This window comes from Peromyscus maniculatus, chromosome X (genome assembly GCF_049852395.1).
Source record: "Peromyscus maniculatus bairdii isolate BWxNUB_F1_BW_parent chromosome X, HU_Pman_BW_mat_3.1, whole genome shotgun sequence".
Classification (NCBI taxonomy): Eukaryota; Metazoa; Chordata; class Mammalia; order Rodentia; family Cricetidae; genus Peromyscus; species Peromyscus maniculatus.
Genome location: NC_134875.1, coordinates 61,629,445 through 61,646,551, shown reverse-complemented (window position 1 = coordinate 61,646,551; position 17,107 = coordinate 61,629,445). Strand labels below are relative to the sequence as shown.

Below are 17,107 nucleotides of genomic sequence, written 5' to 3'. Positions count from 1 at the left end.
GTTCTAGACATAGTAATTGATGGTTAGAGATATCCCCAAATGACTTCACTTTCTCTATAAGGTCTTGATTTTTTTTTAAAGAATACATTTTCAGTTATAACCTGTCTACTAGTAAATGTCTTTTATGAATGAAAATAGATAAATGGAGCATGATAATTTTAGTCTACCAAGTGGATAATAGGCCACATTCTTCATTGACTACCTTAAGACACACATTGCTTAATTGTGGATCCCAAAAGACTTTACTTCATATTTGGCAGCCACATTAATGACCATGTGTCCTTATTGCTAGGAATTTCTAAGGATAAATTAAGAAAGCAAAGTTAAAAGCAGCTATTGTCTTCCTTTGCTTAAATGGTGTCAGTTGATAAAACAGACATGTTCCACTCAGTATTTCATTCATATCCTACTGAAAATGCATAAATACTGTAATGGATGCATTTTTCTGGTGATGAAATAAAATATGAGAAACATTAGCTAACTGTGAACTTGGTCACATAACTATAAATTGGCACAACTGAAGTTTGGGGTCATAGCTATAAAACTCAAACCTTGGCAACTGACATCATGGGCATGGAAAATATAGGTATTGGATTTTATCTTTTTCTGGGAATTAGGAAAAGATTTTTCTAGAACCATAAGCTTAAAATACATTATATTGATCTGGGTAGTGGTGGTGCATATTTTAATCCCAGAACTCAGGAGGCAAAAGCAGCGAATTTCTGTCAGTTTGAAGCCAGCCTCGTCTACAAAGTGAGTTCCAGGACAGCCAGGACTACACAGAGAAACCCCATCTTGAAAAACAAACAAAAATACATTATATTGGTCTGGGTAGTATTTTGGGGGTTCACCACCTGGTATCAAATGATATTATGTAAGATCTTTTAACCTTCTTTACACCATCCCTGTTACATCTTCTTTGTTTGTATATATGTGTATTTTCCAGATAGAATCTCATGTGGCTAAGGCTGGACAGGAACTTGCTTTTTAGCTGAGGGTGATCTTGAACTTCTAATCCTTCTATTTCTACCTCCTATCCACTGGAATTTTAGGCCTGTACCACCACCTCTAGCTTCTATCTTCTATGCAGCTTCTTAATGTACTAGTGGTTCCAATATGTGCAAATGAATATATTCATTTATTTTAATCAGCTATCATTTATCATCATTACCTGCCATGTATCAAATGTGGATGCATATGGTGAGTGAAAGGGCAGCTAAGATTTTGCTGTACAATTTCTTCCTAAGTCATATTGACTAATGATAGATTAACACACAAAACTAGCAATTCAACAAAAGTAATTCCTTTGTGTTTCATATTTGACATAATAAGTGATGTAATCATTTATGGGAAAATAAATTATCTCCCATTCTTAATTTTGTTCAATATACAATCTGTTATTCCTGGAAAAACCAGAAAATGGTTATTCATCTAAGGGCTATTGTTAATATGATTCAGAAAATATTTAAATATCTAATATATGCAAGACCCTGCACTTAGTGCTTATCAAGGTGCAGTATTTGACTCTTTGCTCCATTCTTTTCCACACCCTTGCATCCTCAGTGATTTTGTCTCCCAAAGAATCTATTCATAATACTATCAAATACAATTCTATTTCAAAACTTTACCAGATACTATTGTAATGACAAAAACACAATATATCAAAGAAACTGTGTTATTCTCTAATTATAAAGCTTTCACTTTAGAGGAGTAAATTTAAAGGATTTAGAGAAATCAAATAGGGCATTTAAAGAGTATATAAGTAACATAATTAAATACAATTATATAAAGCTTGAGTTTGAATGGTAAACATTGTCAATAAAAAGTGTTAAAATGAGGGCAAAGATTGATCATTGGTAGTAACTGGAGTATTATTTCAAGATTGAGAATCTTAATAAGCAGAAGCTAATAGTATCTTTTAATAAAAATATGCAGTATTAACACAGAAGAAAATGGCCAACCAAGTTCACTTCAGTGGTAATAAAAATTCATAATAATTGGAAATATTTTAATTTTTTAAATATTAATATTTGTAGCTCATATCCTTCATTCTATCTTCCTATAACTTAGAAAAAAAATCACAGGAATTTTCCTGAATTTGAAAATTTGGAAACTGAAGATCTGGAAACTAAGGAGAGTATTTACATATAGAAAATTATTTTTGACTAACATTGTTGCTAAACTGTATTCTATCTGACTCTGCTGTCTTTCTTAATCTTTGATTAGCTTAATGCTGTATTGATCACAGGAGATCAGATGCACATTCATCTCCCCACAACCCTTGAAACAAAACAACCAAACAATAATCAATACCACATCAAGACTGACTTCAATTTAAGTTACTTTGTTTTTAATTGTATATATGTGTCTGTGCCTGTGTATGTGTAGGGGCACATGAGTGTAGCACAGAGGCAACAGATAGCCTGGAACTAGAGTCATAGATGATTATGAGTTACTTGTTCTTAGTGCTTAGAAGGGAACTTGGGTCTTCTGCAAGAACAGTAAGTTCTTCTAACTGCTGAGCTATTGTTTCAGGCTCTGTTTAAACTGTCATTAATGCCAACTTTGTTGAAATAACCAAATTAAAGCCATGAAACTATTGTTTGATTTTGTTTTCCCATAGCTGGTTAGTTACCAAGTACTGTTGATTCTTCCTTAATTCTTTCTCATCCATTCATCTTTTCCTTTCTATCCTATTGCCGATATTATACATCATTACTTGTTTCCTGGGACATTTTCACACATACCTTATTGATGATTTCCCTACCAATCACAGTTCTGATTTGTAGATGTAACCAACCGTCTTATTAAATAAGAAACACAGAAACAATGTAAAAGAGAAAGCCGAGAGGTCAGAGCTCAGAGCTAAAATCTCATCCTTCCTCCTGCTGTCCCAGCTTCCTGAAAGAGAGCTATTTCCTGTAAGTCGATTTTCCAGTCATTCTGCCTTCTCATTGGTTGTAAACCCAAGCACGTGACTGCCTCATCACTGTCTGAATGTACAGCCCCCTAGGTCTTAAAGGCATATGTCTCCAATGCTGGCTGTATCCCTGAACATACACAGATCTATGGGATTAAAGGCGCGTGCCACCACCGCCACACTCTGTCTATGGCTCTAATAGCTCTGACCCTCAGGCAACTTTATTTATTAACAATCAAAATCACATTTCAGTACAATTAGAATACCACCACACTGATTACTTATACTTAAGGGATAGTGTATCATAGTGATATATTAGTTGCTTTCCCATTGCTGTGATAAAACACCATGACTAAAAGGAACTTAGCCGGGCGGTGGTGGCGCAGGCCTTTAATCCCAGCACTCCAGAGGCAGAGCCAGGCGGATCTCTGTGAGTTCAAGGCCAGCCTGGGCTACCAAGTGAGCTCCAGGAAAGGCACAAAGCTACGCAGAATTACCCTGTCTTGAAAAACCAAAAAAATAAAAATAAATAAAAATAAAAAATAAAAGCAACTTAAGGAAAAAAAAAAGCAACTTAAGGGAAGAAGGAGTTTGTTTGTCTTATGATTCTATAAGGATAAAAGTCCATGATGGTAGGCAGGGACAATAGCAGAAAACTGAGAGCACACACACTCACCCACAATCATGAAGCAGAGAGAGTGAACAGGAAGTGAGGAGAGTCTATAAACACATAAAGTCTTCCTTTAGTGGTGTACTTATTTCAGCAAAGCCACACTTCAGAAACCTCCCTAAAAAGCTTTGCCAATAAGGGACCAAGTGTTAAATGTCTGAGTCTATAGGGGCATTTCTCATTCAAAACATCACACATATATAGTTGCAGTGTAATGACAGCAGACGTTTCCTGGGATGTTTTTGAGAATTAAATCACTGAAGCAGAAAAATTTCTGACAGAAAATCCTCAATAAGTATTAACTGCTGTTATTGCTATAACCACTCTTACTAAAATATACTTGTTGACTATACTATTTCTGTTAAAGACAGTATTAAAAAGTGAATAAAATCAAATTCATACTCAGAATTTGTAGGTCAAGAATTGAAATATAGAGTCAAGACAGAATAAAGTATAAGTATATAGACTGAAGGCTCATGCATACCTTGTGAAGGTTTTAATCCCCTGTTGGTTCTGGACCAACAGCACTTTGATGAATTGACAACTCACCTGAAATATAGATAACATCATCCATTTGACTCGGGTGCAAGACTGAATAAAACAAGGAAAGGGAAGAAACACAGATGAACATTGGCATTCTTTTCTTTCTGCTACCTGGCTGTTAATACAATGTGACCAACCATCTAATGTTTCCACTATCATGCCATGTCACGAGGGACTGTACCCTCAACCTTTGTCCCAAAGTGTACTATTCACCCTTACATTGCTCTTGGTCCAGGATTTGATCACAGACACAAGAAAGTAGCTAATATAATAGGCTGTTTCCTAATCATATATGGTGATATACAACATCTTAAGTGCTAGAACAGGCCAGTTGTGAGTAAGCTGAAAGAAGAAATGATGTTAGGAGAGATATGGAGACAAACAAACAAATTTTGACAGAGTAATACATCCAGGACTTGATTTTGTACACTGTGTACACAAGGGGGCTTCTACATGTTTAGAGACAGACTTGGATGACATTAGCTTTCACTTTCATGTACTTCACATTGCTTCTATATGGTTTCTTCATACCTATCTAACCTATAAGCATGTTCTCATGTAACTTCTTTTTACAATTTTCTTTAGGTCTCTTCTGTGTGAAATTTATATATATGTAAATATACACTCAATTATAAGTTTATTTAATTATCTCTATTGTGAATCTTTTATTAAACATTGCAGTTGTAATTTTAAGGTTTTTTTTTTTTTTCTTGCAACAAATTTCTTTAGAACTTACTTTCTCTTTGTAGTCCTAGAATTGTCCATCTGTTTTATTGCCGGCAGTAGTTTTCATGTGTTTGTATTATGATTTCCCAGATATACCTAAGTTTAATATAGGCAGTGTACTTTAAATATGATAACAATTTGTGTATTTTAAACAAAATAATCCAAAGTGATGAGAGCTATGTGAATACTAGAGCAGGGCAATATTATTTCCATTTTTTAGATTTCTACTTGGAAAAAGTATGAAAACATAGAATTCAGAAGTTAAAAGTTCACATAGAGAGAAGCAAATGCCCATTGCTAATAAGCGAGTTAATGTCAAAGGAGTGCCAGAAAAGTGTGCTGTTTCACTATTAGAGCTGCTATGCTTTACCCAGTAATTCATGTGTCGCTTTGGAAGTATATGACTTACCTTGCTCATAAATGTGCCAGAATATCTGACAGAACTGATTTAAGGGAGGCAAGGTTGTGTTTGATTTCTATTTTTGTATTTCTGTCCATCTTGGAAAAGAAAGGCAGGGCGGGCAGATCAGTTCATGGTAGTGGGGTACGTGGCAAAGGCTGTGCACAACATGGTATTCCGGGAAGCAACGTGTGACAGTTGTAACCTTCCAAATCCTGCACCCATTGACTCACTTTTCCCAGCTGAGTCATACTTCTAAAGGGTCCACAACTTTCCAAAATAGTGCCAACAGCTAGAGAACAAGTATTCAAAAATTAAGCACATGGAGCATAACAGAAGACAAAACAGAAAGGTACTTTGTGATAAAAATGAGTTGCTTCCATGTGTGATGGCACATGCCTGTAACCTCAGCTCCTAGAAGGTTGAGATAGAATGATCAAAAGTTAAAGGGGAGCCTTGGCTACAAAGTGAAGACATGTTTAAAACAAAAAGACCTTTGTTCATGACATCAGAGAATTTCATGCTGCTTGTAGATATCTCAGTGCCTTGTCTGTGCTCAGCATATGTATTTAAGAGACTAAAGTATACATGCCAGTGAAGTATTTAGTGAACTGTTTAGTAATGTCTTTACATTGTATGAGCATAAAATGCTCCTTGTGTCTAGTCTGGATCCATCCTATTTTCAGATTGCATTTGGTAAATGGAAACTCATTAAATAATTGGGAGCTAAAAAGGAAATTCAAACCTCAAAATAATTATTATTGTACACCCACTATCCATGACCAGCTATACACTCAACTTAATTTTATGCATATAAGTTTTCCTATTTCATCTCAGAAACAAATTTTGGATATTTGTATGCTAGTATGACCAAAGGTTTTGCAGTTAGCATGTAGAAACTGTTCACCCTCAGCTGTATTTTATTTACGTTATAACTATGATGGTTTTTATTGTTTAACAAAACTTACTGCTTCTGATTTTTAAAACATTATCTAAATTTCCCTTGGAAAGCTGAAAACAAACAAAAACAGTATATTTTAAATCTCACAGAGAATTGTCTGTGTGTATGAACTTACAATATTGTTCATGAAATTATCCGCAGAACAGACACAGATGAAAGGACGTTTTAAATAGACATTCTCATAGTGATTCCTTACCTTCCAGATGAGCTCGGTGAAAATGTTACGGCCTCGTCTCATGAGCATCCTTTTCAAACTCACCTTTGAAGAACATGTAAACAACATCAAACCAGGCATCATAGCAGTAACTCTTGCATGTGAAGAACTGAAGAAAAGTGAAAGCTTTAACAGACTTTTAGAGTTGATTCTTTTGGTTGGAAACTACATGAACTCAGGCTCAAGGAATGCCCAATCTTTGGGCTTTAAGATCAACTTCCTTTGTAAGGTAAGACACCATTTTATGGTATTAATTTCTAACAGTAATTTTTTGGTATGTGAGCTGAAATGATCTAAATGGAAATAACCTATCAACTCTAAATCATATGCCATAGGAGTAAAGTTGAAAGCATAACTGCTGACTATATCTGGATTAAAATAAATATTTTATAATCTTATTGCAATAATATTAAAAAGACTCTGAAGTCATTTTTACTCATGTCCTTCTGATTACATCTTCTTGGAGATTATAGACCATACAAAATTTGTCTTTATAAAATATATTTAACCTCATATTTCACTCTTTTTACTTATTTCTTCTCCAGAAATATTTGAAGAGTTTAATTATAAGAGGAAAAGAGCCAGCAATTTGTCTTTGAATGTGATTTGTTCATTGAATTCTATTAAAACAAAGCTCTGTGTTTCTGGATAGTGTTGAGCCCCTAAGTTCTCACTTATAATCAAGATATCTGCCTAAAACATTAAAAAATGAAATAATAATAATATTACTGCTAAGACTGGACAATTTTTAAGTATTTGTGAGGCTTATGAAAATGAGGCAAAGTAACAAAGAATCCCCAAAGTGATTGTATATGTTTATTCAAGGCAACCTAACTTGTTTAAGGAAAAGATATGTGTAGATGTAATCAATCGTATTATTAAAATAAGAAACACAGAGCCAAGGTAAAAGAGAAAGCCGAGAGGTCAGAGCTCAGAGATAAAATCTTACCTCCTGCAGTGCTCCTAGCTTCCCCGAGAGAGGGAGGTACTTCCTGTGTCCCTGTTTAAATAATCTTTCTGTTCTGCCTTCTCATTGGTTGTAAACCCAACCACATGACTGCCTCATCACTGCCTGTAAGTACCGCCCTCCAGGTCTTAAAGGCGTATGTCTCCAATACTGGCTGTATCCCTGAACACACAGAAATCTACCTAGCTCTTCTAACCACCACGCTCTTACTATGGCTCTAATAGCTCTGACCCCAGGGCAACTTTATTTATTAACATAAAATTAAAATAACATTTCAGTACAAATAAAATATCACCACAGATATGTCTGTTTCAGACAGACAACTGAACAGATTCTGAGGTGAAGGCCTTTAAGGAAGCTTGAGATGAAAATGCATCTGGAGAGAGGTAATCTTTCTTTGTCATCTCCCATGCTTCCACTCTATATTCCCCTTCCAGATCAGAAAATAGTACAGAGGTTTGCCTCTTTCTAGACAAGAATCCCAAATGAATATGACCTTCCTTATTATTCATACATTGACCTATACAAGGTACAAATCCACAAATTTACATTTTAATATGTATGAAAAATGATTTGATTGTGGTAATTGTCACCCATATAAGTACAAGTGGTGGCATGTATAGATGATATATGTAATGAGATTCTGACTATCCCTTTACTAATGATATTTCGTTAAGAGTTATAAGAAAAGATAATAACAAAATAGACAATTTGAGAGTGCTAGATTTTTATCAAGAATAATTGTATTCTCTCTTCTTGTGGTAATGGGGAACACGTCAGTTTATTAGATAACACCAGGAAGAATAAGGCAATACTTGCAATCAATAAGAATAATTAAGTCTGTATTCATAGGCTAAAACTACTGTCGTACTGTTCATTCAGTTATATGCCATATAGCCCACCCTAATAAGATCATGCCTTACTAAGAGGCTTCTCAGTTTGAATATAATTTCTATGTCTAGTTTGTGAATCTATACTTTTGGTTTATGATTATGACGATGTATATAAAATAAAGTGCATGAATTTATATTGTATATACTTGATATCATTGCATAGGTATTTTACATTTAATTTATATATACATATCTTAAGCTAATTGTTCTATTTTGAACAAATATGTCACTTTTAAACTGCCTTAATTTTACTTTATTCAGATTTATTACATGAAGTTATTACCTTGAAACAAGAATGAATGATTCATTTATATACAAGAACAAAAGATTATATTAATCTCACAGAAAGATTTTATTTTTATGTCTTATATTTTAGAGAGAGCTTTCTTCCTGTCAAATAAAAGTTTTTCCATATAGCACTGATCTGACATCTATCACTAGAGGTATGCTCAAAGGATTTAGCACAAAGATTTTTTTCCAACTTCAAATAAAAAAAAAATCGTCTTGGGGGAAATACTATCATGTAGTAATAGGTGTTCTAAAGGAAAAAGAAGTAAAGATTTTACAATATCCCCCCACAAACACTTTTGAGCTGGATTTTTATCTTGCAGGAAATACTTCTGGGGAAATACATGTCATTAATAAAGAGAAATATCATATACATGGTTGATATTCCCACGATGTGTAGGAATAAAAAGATGTTCCTAGAATACAAAAGATTCTGAGTAGATGTAAATGTCTACAGTGACAGAAATTTTCTGATATGCATAGAAATAGTTAGCTTAGATCTGTCATCTTTTAAAAACTGGAATTAACTACTGATAAATGATTTGCTAGAATTTCTGTTAAATTTTACTTATAAAAGACTACTTGGATGATTTTTTTTCTTTAATAAATTGCAGAGGGAATTCTTCATGAAAAATACTGATTATGCTTCAAAAATGATACCATTTCTCACCTAAATTTTTCTAATGATAAATACCTTTCTTTGATTTTAAAATTATTATCTATTGCTTTTCACAAGAACCTTTAAAGCACATTAAAATACTCATCTCCTGAAAAAGGAGGATTGATGTAAATAATTAAACTTATAAGATATGCTTCAATGTATAATATAAAATATGTAGATGGTCAAAATCGGCTGCTATGATATTTGGGGGAAAAAAGGAAAACAAATGAGTTAACCAAAATTACAAATAACACTAAAGGTTATAATGATTATAAAATGATCTTTTTTTAATTTCAGTAGTGTATTATTAGTGTAATCAAACCCATCTAAATGAAGATGAACTTACAGTGCAAGCTTGTCTGTACTTCTCTGTTAGTCAGTGAAAGTCTAAGCAATTCCAATGCTGCACTTCAGGAGCATTGCTTATTTTGTTTTCAGTGTGTAATAGCATATATAACATATATGTAAATAAAACATTCAAGAAAAACCAAGCATTCGCTATGCATTCATCTGTGTGAGTGTATTAGAAATGGATCTTTAGTAGCTTACAGCCAAACGTAACTATCTGATTCAGGAGAAAAATGGCATTTGTCGGAAGTATCTGAGATAACTCAACCAGAAATGTAGAAAACCTGAAGAAATTGTCTTTAAAGGACCAACCAGATTTTAAAGATAGCTCAGTGATTAAAAACACTGGCTGTTCTCCCAGAAGCCCTTGGTTTGATTCCCTGTACCCAAATAGTGGCTTATAACTGTCTGCAACTGCTTTTCCAGGGGATCTGACACCTTCTCTTGGCCTCTGCAAGTACTGCATGTCTATTATGGACAGACATATACAGGCAAAATGCCCATACCCATAATACATATATTTCCTAAGATGCTTAAATAATTCATGTAGCAGAAGCAAACTGAAAATCCTTAAAGGACATTTCATTGGGAATGTATTGTGTTCAACCATTTTTCTGCTCTTTGTTCTGTATTTGACTACAACTTTTAGTAGAAGCTTATTGACCTAATATGTATTATAAAGCCACTCCTTGCCCAAGTAATCACAGCTAAGGCTCGTTGAACTTCACTTTATTCATCTGTAGATATGGAAATGCACTGATCCTTTCATAATGCTGTTCTTAGGTCAAATTAAATGATTGTGCTAAAGTATATTGAGAAATTATAATGTTAAACATATCATAGTTGGTCATATTAATGATTAATCATTCTGATGCTAAAGACACTCCACATATCAAAGCATTTCATTCACCGTCATAGAAGTTGTAAGAAAGGAAGTAAAATAAGTTTAGTTGCATTGTGAAATAGAAGATTACTTACCATTAAATATGATCCCTAGAGAATATACCCACTGTATATAGTTTGTAAAATTTGTAAATAATCAAGGAGAAAATCTAAGGAAAAACATAGTCCACCTCAGTAACATGTAATTCTTCTGAATTTTCACAATGTCTAATCATTTTTATTAAAAATAGTGTGCATTGTATCATAAATGTTAGTAGTTTAGCATAAAATGTGGGTTAATATTCTTTTTTGTTCTATAGTAATACACACAAACAAAATAAAATAAGATAAAAACTGGACGCTCAGAGAGGTGAATACTTGAACCAGTATATTAGACAATTTAGGTACCATGAAAAAATAGCACAGGCTCAGAGGTTTAAATAAAAGAAAATTATTTTCTCATATTTTCCAAGACCATAATTCAAAGACCAAGATGTTGTTTAGTTTCTCTTGAGGTCTCTTTCATTTAACTGCTGATGACCACTTTCTCATGATATCCTCATATGGGGACTTCACCTTATTTTGTTTTTGTGTCTCAACTCTGAATCCATGAGATTTGGAAGAGTACTTTATTCTACATTATGTCCTCAATGTCTGTCACATAAAACTCTCAATTAGGCTTGAGTGAATGCCAAGTAGTTGGGTTAAATACAGGTTTATCGTTAATTTTTGACATAAATATTTAGCTTCCTTTTAATGACCTGTGTTTATCACAATTATGAGCATATTCTTATTATGAAAATTATTCTCAGTAGTTTAGTGATGGCTTATGAGTGATCATTCAATCACAGTGTCTGCCTATGGTGAGACACTCTGCGCAGCCTTGGTGCAGGAAGGAGGGGCTGGGACCTGCCTCAACTGAATGTACCAGGCTCTGCTGACTCCCCATGGGAAACCTTGCTTTGGAGGAGGTGGGAATGGGGAGTGGGTTGGGGGGAAAGCTGGGGGACAGGAGGAGGGAGGACAGGGGAATCTGTGGTTGGTATGTAAAATGAGCAGAAAATCTCTTAATAAAAAAAAAATAAGACATAAGAGTTGCTATGACCATGGTGCCTCTTCACAGCAATAGAAACCCTATCTAAGACACTTTGTTCCCAGCTGGTGCAGCTGTTTAGGAAGGATTAGGAGGTGTGACCTTTTGGAGGAGGTGTGTCTCTGGTGTAAGCTGTGAGGTTTTCAAATGCCCCTGCCATTCCCAGTTAGCTTTCTGCTTGGTGTTTGTGGGTCAGTATGTGAGCTTTCAGCTCCTGCTCAGTTCCACGCCTGCCTCCAGCTGATATCTTCCCTGCTCTTGTGGTCATGGATTCAGCTCTGAAACTGTTAGCCCCAAATAAACTCTTTCTTTTCTAAAAAAAAAAAAAAAGACAATGTATTCAAACTATTTCAGCCAACCACAGGATTTTTTTCTAACACTTTTAACTCTCTGAAATGTGATTGTTTTTTTAAATCAATGCTTATCATTACTTGGGTTGGAAGGAAATTTCACAGTTTGCTGAGAAATAAATGATACAGGCTTATAATTAGCTTTGTAAAACAAATCATATGATAAAAAAATAGAATAGGAAGAATTGTTAGGTTGTCCTAGATTTTGTCTTCCCATGAGTCCTTTAAACTTTCCTCCTTTTGACATTCTTTACAGCAATGTGTTTTCATGTCTTTGGTTGATATTTAGTGATATAAAATTCAGTGCTACAGCAAATGTAAGGGAATTCATTCATGGCACATCATGTTTAAAATGTCAGCATATAATGACACACCATACAATGTATTCATAATTCATAACCACTGGACACAAACATTTCAGTTTCAGAGTTTGTCTGCAATGCATTATATCACATTGAAGCAAGAACATTCACCAAATAAGACATTTGAAATAACTAAGTACCACAGGATACAAGGACAGGATATCAGTGACAGTTTTAAATAGTTTCTTTTGTTCAACTTATGAAATATTTGACTTTTAATTATACCCATTGTGCTTTATTGTTTTTCTTTATTGGATTCTCATCTTTCAGAACCAATAAATCCTCTTGAGCACAAGAAGAATGTTATACTGCTGTCTTAGTTTGCTATTGTTGATATTCTAGACTCAGTTATTGCTATGAGTTTTTATCCCCTACAGGTTTACATGTAAATCAATATACCAAAATTTGAAATTATAAAGTAGGAGACATTAATATCACTTAAATAAATAAATCTAGAATATTTTAAATTAATAGAAAGTTATATAATGTTAAGCTTAGGTTTTTTTTTGTTTTAAATGAAAGCATTCTTCCTAAAGTTGTTTAGTTCCCATTATGTTGGTAAGTATATATCTTAAAGCATGGAATGTTAAACTGTCCATATGGACTTGTGCACATTGGCTTGTGGTAATAACAAGATTGTTTCAGTCATCTAATTTCTTTGGTTATCAAGATATTTTGTTACCAGTTTATAAATTTAATCAGAAGTCCTCACCTCTAATAACCTTCATACTATTTAAAATCAAAATGAATAAATCCCACTTCTGAGTTTATGTTTAAGAGTTGTAGCCCTATAAATGTTGGAAATAAGTAATAGTGGTACCATGATTTTTTGAAACATGGGAATACAGTTTTAGCTTCTTTGAAAAATGTCCTTCTGTGAAAATAAATATGCTTTTCCCATTTCACAGCTGTAGAGTACCTGCTTCCCTCTACCTAATATAATGAATGCTGCTATGCAGATTGATACCTAAAGTAGAAAGAAACTTAGTGTAAGGAGTTTGTATCTCTATGAGTGATTTCTAAAATGATAACCTCAACTGTTTCTAAATGGTCACACATATTTTAGAATTAGGGTCACCTATTGATGTTTCTTATTCTCTGGAGGCCAGTAATTGAAATGGGGCAGACCTAGCAGTGGAGGCCTGTACCCTAGCTACCTCTGAGGCGGAGGACAGAAGATAGCAGGCTTAAGCATTGCCTGAGCAACATGTGGAGTTGAATGTCAATCTAGGCAATTTAGTGAGACTTTCCCAGAAACTCAAAAGTTAAAAAAAAAAAGAAAAAGAAAAAAAAAGATGCTGAATATTATCATACCTTTAATCCCATCACATGAGAGGCTGAGGCAATAGGATTGCCTGGGAGTTTTAAGCTAGCCTGTGATAAATAGTGAGTTGCAGCTTGCAGAGTGAGACATTGTCTCACAAAACAGAGAGTAGTGTTGAAGGAAAAAAGGGCAGGAGGAAAGGGAGTGGCGGAAGGAGGGACATGGGGAGGAAGGGATAGAGAGAACCCAAAGGAACATAATTGGTGTTACATTTCTTTATAGAGTGTTTCTGAGGTCGGTCCCCAGTTTAAAAGAAAATTGTGTACCAATCTAATTTATATATTAAATAACACTGTAATACAGCATTTGACACAGTTTTAAACAGAAGAAAGAAAAGCAGAAAAATTCATTTTACAAAATACTTTCCCTCAGAACAACATTTTGAAATCAGCTTTTTTTAAATAGGTCAGTGTAAGGAATGTATTCTGTGACTAGTTGTGAGATTAATTTTCAGAGAAGACAAATGTAGCAGGTGTTAAGTTTGCTTATGGACTTCTTCAAATTGTTGTAGTTATGAAGGGATGTGCTTCTTTGGAGATAATTTCTGTGGACTTGAACTTTGAGAGAGTAAAATCCAGCTCATCGCTTAGATCTCCTTTCTTCTCCTTTTGTTTAAACTTTAGAGGCCTGAGGCATAGTACTGTGAGCTGATTTAAAGAGTATCTTCAAAACTGAAATATTCATTTATATACTGCTAATACTTTAAGTGTAACACTTGTTTGTTTTCTTGGAATTTGATTACATCTTTTTAGATTAGCACATTTACAACACTATAGTTTAAGTTGTGTCAAAACTTCATTAAATCCTCCAATCTTCAGTTTATTGAATTCTTTAGAGAACAGTGCTTTGTAAATGCAGACTTGATTGGTGTTCCTCATCAATCCCATCTGTTTAAAAGTCATTTTTGTTCTCTCTCTCAACATGTTTTTTTTTTTCTTTATTGAAAAATTTCTGCCCCATCTCCAGGTCCTTTTCTTTCATGAAAAAATTATTCACTAACTCAAAACGCTCAAGTAATATTGTTTCACAACTATATTTGTGAAATAATTGTGATTAAACAGCAATAATGACAAATGTTGGGTTGAGAGCTATGGCTAAGTGAAATAAAACATTTTTTAGTTTAGAAAATTTTACGGGTGCTTTTTGATGATTTTCCCATTTATTCAAAGTGGTTGTAAACATTTGCAGCACCAGAACAGAAAAGATTTCTGGGACTATCTGTGGGTCTTACTTGGTTCACCATGAAGACTGTTTCCACAGAGGATTTAAATGAACCCAGCTGGCTTAGTATTCTGTGAATTGCTGTAGTCATTTTCTGAGTTTAATCTTATGACTGATTTTGTAATTCTCACAGTGGGGGAAAGTCGACAACATGAGCAGCATTTAGTGAATATAATTAGTAAGTTTGAAAACAAATGCTTTTTTATTCTATAAAAGCTCTGTTTGAAGGGGATTTAAACCCTGTTTGAAACTGTTGTGCAAAATAAAACATGGCTACTGTGACTGAATGTGACCAATCATGTCACAAGCTGGTTTTCCAGTTAAATGAAGCCTTCCTAATGAACGCATTGCACAACCTTAATAAGGGGAGCCAATGACTGGAAGGAAGTTTATAAAGTGGATTTTTTACTAACATAAAGGTCTGTGATAATATTAGAGGTGTTAGGAATTATTTATATCTATTTAAATACTTTTTCCATGCTGGTAATTACAGCCACATTTATTGAACCTTTATTCTTTGTGGAACCCACTGCTAGGATTTTTGTAGGAAAAAAGAAAAATCAAACATATTTCCAATCTTTTTGCTTTCATGAATTTAATGGTACATATAGAACACAGTAATGCTAAAGCCAGAGAGGGAAAAAAGTGTGTGAGGACGGCTGTAAGGGGGATGGATGGACACAATATAGCAACACACATGAAAAATAAATTATGTTGCTCATAAATGTTTGCTAACTAACTACCAGGCAAAAAGGCACTCTGTGGGCGACATCCCACACTGTGAAACTGCTGCACTTCTCTGCAAAGGAAAGAGATGATACCAGACCCGTGTATAATATGAGCATTGCTCCTTTCTTTTCAATTTGATTTTCCCTGAATTCTGTCATGAGGGTGAGCACAAAGTCTTAATTTTTTTTCTTTATCCCTATTCTTTTAATTTCTTCATTTACATAATGGAATCTCAGAATACATGTCTCTTTTTAAATTATTTTTATGTATATGAATGTTTTACATGTGTGTAAATGTGTGCACTACATGCATGCCTGCTGCCTGTGGAAGTCAGAAGAGGGCTTTGGAGCACCTGCAACTGGATTTATGGATAGCATTGAGCAACCATCTATAAACTTGGAATTGAACACAGGTCCTCTTACAAGAGCAGCAGGTGTTATTAACCATTGAACCATCTCTCCAGCCCCTACACATTTCTTTTGATGCTACAATATTTAAGATTGATTCTCAAGTTACTGTGTACCTTCTGCATTTATTTTTTTGCACATTTTCATTAGCATTCGTTGTACAGTGATGAACTTCATAATCCTCCTCTTTCTCTCCCATCTTAATGAAATGTTAGTTTTTTAAAACAGTTGTATAAAATTTAGCACTACTGAGTCAAAACAATAATATAATTGTATAACTAAATCTATTTTGTGTGCGCAACCCTCATTTCACTAATCAGGCAGAAAAATTGAGTACTGTTTCCAATTGCAAGAGACTTTCATGACTTTTATTTACATAAGTATGAATGAAACATTTTTATTTTTATTGCTCAGTATGAAGGATTCAGGTATGATGAAATGTAAACTACTTGGAGGCAGTTTAGAGAAAGGAATTTACTCTTTAAATTCAATGAAATCTTTATCATGTACACCTGTATCTCATCTGTACATCTGTTTTAGTGACAAAAAAATCCAAAAAACACAACTTGCTAGAGGGAAAGATTGGCACACATGGCTTCATGGTTTCAGATGAGGATTGGTTGCTTTTGTGGTTTTCAGACAGAAGCAAGGTAGAATATTATGTCTGGAGCTTGAGGTGGAGAAAAGAAGCTCACCACATGGCAGAAATGAAGCAGAAAGAACCTAGATGGGAACAGAGATATAATATAAACTTTAATACCATGGTCACTTCCTAATAGCCTATTATGAGGTTAATATCCTCATGCTCTAATCTGGACCAGTTCTACAGTCATGTCACATCTAAAACCTAAACATTTTTAAAGTATGATATTTAGAAATCTGGTATGAAGGAACATGAAAAATTATTATAAATCATATTGAAATATTTGGAGAGTGATACACATGCTTCGTTGTCAGAATTTTTCATCAGCAATAGTCTGGCCCATTTCAAGTTGTGTAGCATGCCCAAATTTCAGCTTTTATAGCATGTATGAGAAAATCCAGAGTGTTTATTGATTTCCTAAAGCATCAATTTAGTTTTTGTGTATTTTTTTTGTTTGTTTTGTTTTGTTTTGCAGCAGCAGCAGCAGTCAAATTTGTTAGTGGTT

The 17,107-nt window shown here is 34.1% G+C and overlaps 1 protein-coding gene across 4 annotated transcripts in view; it reads left to right on the top strand.

Annotated features, from left to right (window-relative positions):
• The window catches only part of Diaph2 (diaphanous related formin 2), a 748,266-nt gene that overhangs the window by 353,082 nt on the left and 378,077 nt on the right, over nt 1-17,107 (top strand). For all 4 annotated transcript variants that reach the window (XM_076562125.1, XM_076562124.1, XM_076562122.1 and 1 more), the window contains one exon: nt 6,424-6,663. In XM_076562125.1, the coding sequence (XP_076418240.1) occupies nt 6,424-6,663 (240 nt within the window). The remainder of the gene's footprint in view (nt 1-6,423; nt 6,664-17,107) is intronic.